Raw genomic sequence first — 5,670 nt, forward strand, 5'->3', positions numbered from 1 at the left:
TTGCTATAAAAACATAAACTTGTTTTACATACCTAAGTCAGAATAACCTAGCTGTCTACATGCAACTTTGGCATCATAATCTTCAAAGAAATCACTACAAACAGTACCCCATGTTCCATTAACACATACTTCAACACGACCCATCTGTTTGTTGTAACTGTTATAAGGAATGATCTGTATGTCTCCATCTGTACAATCTATGAAAAGATAAGAGATAAGAACATAGGTGTAAAACATTCTAATATTTTAAATTCGTCAATCACCAGTGAATTATTCTGTAAATATGTCAACTGTTTTAAAGCAAAATACTAATTATTTAGTGTTAGTATTGATTTGTTTATATAATCCTGTCTTCATCTATATATTTAAACTTTCAACTTTACAAACTCACTATGACATTTGATAGCAGTAATACTTTTGGCATCACATGTAGATGTCTTAGTGAAGTGACTAAAGGTACACTCAGACAACGTAGTAGCAGTGTTAGAACAAGTAATATCAGTAACCAGTAATACATTATTAGCTGCATTAGGAAACTGACCAGTGTAGGTTGAGCCTCCTAAACAATTATAATAATAATAAATTTTGAACAAAAATTAATCCAGACCTGTTTGATAACCCAGATCAAGACATATCACTCCAGCATCATTATAGTCAATGCCACTACTGCAGAATGTTCCCCAGACTCCATTGATACACATTAGAAGTCTTCCTTCATTCAGACTTGGTCCATCTACTAGCTGAACTTTATAATCAGTACAGTTAGAATAGGTAATGTTTGAGTCTGTAATTAGAAATAAAGCATGCAATATTGACATGATAAATCATTTGATAACCTTGGCAATTACACTAGCATCTTCATAGCTATAACAGTTTGATCCAACACTAACTACTTCACTATAAACACAATCAAACAATGTAGCTTCATCTCCAGTACAACTTATATTAAACATAGTGTGTGGAAGAATAATTTCTGTATAAAATAATGTCTTTGCAATGGCACCTAAAATATAGTTTGCAATTCTTGATAAAAATCATTCAACTAGAAGCAATTTACCATAAGGTGAAAAACCCTTGTTGTCTACAGACCACACTAGCATCAGTATTATCCCAGTAGTCATCACAAATAGTACCCCATGTACCATTAATACAAACCTCAACTCGACCAAAGTCATTGTACCTTCTGTCACCTTTTAAACGTACATTTCCATGTGTACAGGGAGCTGGTAAAATTTTGGGATTAAACTGTATTTCATATTAGATTGTTTCTATTACCTTCACATTTAACACCAGCATGATATGAATAATAACACGATGAATAAGTGTAATAGGTACAATTCAGTAGATAGTTCTCACTACCAGAACAATTGAAATATGAGAAATGAACTGGTCCAACTCCTTTTCCAAATGTAGTAACTGGAGCAGCTCCTGTAAAAGATAATTCCACTATAACTCTAGAAATAGCCTTATATGTCTTACTAACCAATAGTTATGTATCCTAGTTGTCTGCATACAACTTTAGCATCATTACTGTCCCATGAACTAGGACACACTGATCCCCACACACCACCATAACATACTTCAACTCTGCCTTCATAGTCTGTGTCTCCATTCTTTAACCTGATGTCACCATTAGTACAGTTATCACCTGTGTTTGGAGCTGCATGTAAAAAATGTCACGACATTGTTAATCAAATTCACCTAAATACCTTGACATTGAACATAAGCATCTTCATAATAATAACAACTATGTTGTTGAATGTTGTTATAAGAACAATTAAATATATTATTTTCAGTTCCATTACAGTTCAGGTCAATTATATGAAATGATTTAGCACACTCTGTATATGAACCAATAAGAGCACTAGCACCTAATACCAAAATCAAAATAATTTAAAAAAATATAAAATACTAACCGTCTCCTGGAAATCCAAGTTGTCTACATACTACACTGGCATCATTGTTATCCCAGTAATCATCACATATAGTACCCCATGTGTTATTGACACATACTTCAACTCGTCCTATCAGTGGATTAGTACTGCCTACTAATCTGATATCACCATGTTCACAAAATGCTGTAATAAATAATATAATACTTGCTATATTTTAAAGTATCTTTTAACTCACGTTGACATCTTACTCCAGCATCATTATTGTGATCATTATAACCATAATAATAAATAATAATAATAATAATAATAATAATAATAATAATAACTATTAATATTGCAGCTTAGTAGTGAAAATTTTGGAGCTGTACAATAAACATTATAGACAAGAATTGGACCAGCTCCTTCACCAAAGTAAGCATTATACAAACTTTGAGCACCTTTAATAATATAAGGATGGTATTTAATGATTAAATACATTCTTAAGTTCATACCAAGGGCAGTGTATCCCAAAACATTACAAACAGTCTAAGCTTCATTATATCCCCATCTATACCAATTTGATATAGTGCCCCAAGCATTATTGATACAAATTTCTACAGTGCTTCATAATCTGTTGAACCTCCAAATAGTCTGACTTGTCCATCAGTACAGTTAGAATATGTAGAACCATGAACTAAATTTAATATATAATGCACATATGTATAGATATAGTCATTACTAACCAGGACATATGACATTAGCATCATTCCCAGTAGAAGAACAAGCTGGAGCACTGGTATTGATAGCACAGTTAAACAAGTGATCCTCAGATCCATTGCAATTTAAACCAGTGAAAAATGTGGGATCATAATAATTATTATAATAGGCTGATTGAATTGCAAGTGATCCTATAAAATTGGAATATCATGTTAAGACAATACACATTATAATACATAGTTACCATAGGGAGAAATCCTAACTGCTTACAGACCACATTAGCATCATTGTTATCCCAAAAGCTATCTCTACATACTGAACCCCATATTCCTCCAATACAAACTTGTACTTCACCATAGTAATAAGTACCACCATACAGACGAATATCTCCAGTAGTGCAGTTGTAAAGTTCTATTGCAGTGTATAAAAATTATGGAATGTAAGATTCTGTAAGAGAACATAAAATTATTGTGTTATTAGTCATTTTTAATTTTTAGTTATTAGTTATATTATTCAATAAATGGATTGTTTGTTTTTCACTTGTATCACATATAAGGTATTTGGGACTGATTGACTCAGCTATACACAATGACTCTGTCAATAAGATTAAATATACAGAATATGTTGTGTTCAAATTTACAAAGTAATTTTGTACTAGCCTTGCATGCAAAAATTCAAATAGTACTGACCTTCACATGTAAGATTAACAACTTGATTATTAGAACAATATTGAATGTTTGAGGTAACTGATGAACTACAAGAACTCAGTCTAGTTTCACTCCCAGAACAATATATTCTAGTGAAAATAATGGGATACTTCTCCTCTGTCCAGCCCTTTTTGTATGCATTACCTATATATATATATATATATATATAATATATATATATATATATATATATATATATATAATTAAAATGTGTCATAATATAATTATATAATAAAACAAACCATATGTAGAATAACCAAGTTCACGACAAGCCCCATTAGCATCATTATTACTCCAGTAAGAATTTAAACACACAGTACCCCAAGCTCCATTAGTACACATATGTAGTATTCCCTCATTTTGTTTTGAGCCACCATAGAGTCTGATCTCTCCTTCAGTACAATTAACTGGAGCTTCAATGGTAGCTACAATATTTAAGTAGTAAATTCAACTGGTTAGTAAAAGCACACTTACTCTTTTGACAGAATACAGCAAACAGCACCATAATAAATATAATAATAAGAGCAATATGAAGATGATGATAGCTCATAATGACAGTCTGTAAAGTTTGTTTCATTTCCATAACATTGTATATTGGTGATGTTAAAAGGATAAGTATAGTCATTCCATATATTATAGGAACTTTTAGCACCTAACAAAATAAGGTGCAAAAACTATTAAAGGACACTTATATTATAATTTACCATATGGTGATATCCTAGCTCAGAACAAATTACACTAGCAAGATTGTCATCAACTACAGAATTGCCATATCCACAGATTTTACTCCAAATACCATTAATACAGACACGTACATTACCATGACGACCAGAGACACCAGAGTATAGATTTATCTCACCATCAGTACATGAAGAAGCTTTAAGGTGAGAATTAAAATGAATTAATTTGTCATTAACTTACTTCACATTTAACTCCAGCCTCATGATAATTGTTACATTGAGGATAGGAGGAATATGGGAACTGATTGATATTGCAGTTGAAAAGATTATTTGCGTAATTTGAACAGTAAGTATAGTAGATAAGAATAGGATGACTGCTAATGCCCAAAATGAGAATTGACAAAATATCCAGCACCTATAGATATATTGTATATGTTAATTGTTATAAAATAGTTATATAATTTATTAATTACCTTGGTATCCTAACTGATGACAAACAGCATAAGCCTCTCTAGTATCCCAACCATTATCACAGACAGCTCCCCAGACTCCATTTATAAACACACTTCTACTCTTCCTTCATATTGTGTTGTTCCATCTGTTAGTCTGATCTCACCAGTAGTACAGTTAGAATATTGTACATAAGCCACTGTATGTAAAAAAGAGAGCAATTATGTATAAAGTTTATTCAAATTCTACTCTAAACAGTAAAATAATAATTATTAATTGTAGTATCTTAAAAGAAATTTTTAATTTTCATTTATTGTGCATCTGATACAGTTACTATGTTAGCAAAAGTATTGTCATCAACTTTACATTGACATATTACTGAAGCAACTTGAGAGTGATTACAAGAATATCTACTTAATCCATTTTGTGGACAGTCCCAAATAGACTCTTCCCTCTCCAGTACAGTTTAAATCATTGATATGAACATACCAGGTTCCCTCAGTGTATGCATTACTCCGTGCTGATGCTCCTTAGATTAATGTTATATCTTTGCCACTATATATTACATTATGCATACCATAAGGTGAGTATCCTAACATTCTACAGACTACACTGGCATCTTTACCGTCCCAAAGTCATCACACACAGTACCCCAGACATTTATTAACAAAATTTGTATTCGACCATATCTCCTGAAGTAACTGCCTGACTCACTATACAGACGTACTGTACCGTTTTCACAGGGGCTAAAAAAAAATACAAACTTGTTATCACTGAGTAGTATCTATATGTATATGTCAATACTCAATAGTTAGTAGTTCAAACTTACATTCACACACAAAACAACTGCATCATTGTTAATGACTTTGACAGTAGATATGAGTGTACCAATAGTTCTGGTTGCACTCTACTAAGTTAGATTCCTCTCCCATTGCAGTACAAATATCCAAGTAGAATGGGTCCAGATCCTTGTGAGAATCCGAAACTACCAACACGGCCAAATCATAGCCTAAGATAATATACTGAATGCCATCACAATAAAGAGTACTTTCACAAATACCAGTTGTCCAAGCCACCGATCTGATTACAGACAACTTTGGCTTCTTGACTACCCCAACACTTGGATGCACAGACTGCGCCCATGCTTATTGAGACACACTTCAACTCTTCCTTGATATTCAACACTCCTCCTACTAAACGAAATCTCCATCAATACAGTTGCTATAATTAGCCAACACTTAG

The 5,670-nt window shown here is 32.4% G+C and overlaps 1 protein-coding gene across 1 annotated transcript in view; it reads right to left on the reverse strand.

The window, feature by feature from the left end:
• LOC121391714 (deleted in malignant brain tumors 1 protein-like) overlaps positions 1-4,939 on the reverse strand; it is a gene marked incomplete at its 3' end in the record, with an annotated part of 37,138 nt that extends 32,199 nt beyond the window's left edge. Inside the window, exons 1-9 of the mRNA XM_041523247.1 lie at positions 4,918-4,939; positions 2,836-3,002; positions 2,493-2,568; positions 1,917-2,078; positions 1,710-1,871; positions 1,484-1,660; positions 1,086-1,190; positions 608-784; positions 33-197 (exon numbers count right to left, since the gene is read on the reverse strand). Of these exons, the coding sequence (XP_041379181.1) occupies positions 33-197; positions 608-784; positions 1,086-1,190; positions 1,484-1,660; positions 1,710-1,871; positions 1,917-2,078; positions 2,493-2,568; positions 2,836-3,002; positions 4,918-4,939 (1,213 nt within the window). The remainder of the gene's footprint in view (positions 1-32; positions 198-607; positions 785-1,085; positions 1,191-1,483; positions 1,661-1,709; positions 1,872-1,916; positions 2,079-2,492; positions 2,569-2,835; positions 3,003-4,917) is intronic.
• Positions 4,940-5,670: the final 731 nt, after the last annotated feature.

Source organism: Gigantopelta aegis, unplaced genomic scaffold (assembly GCF_016097555.1).
Source record: "Gigantopelta aegis isolate Gae_Host unplaced genomic scaffold, Gae_host_genome ctg2868_pilon_pilon, whole genome shotgun sequence".
Taxonomy (NCBI): domain Eukaryota; kingdom Metazoa; phylum Mollusca; class Gastropoda; order Neomphalida; family Peltospiridae; genus Gigantopelta; species Gigantopelta aegis.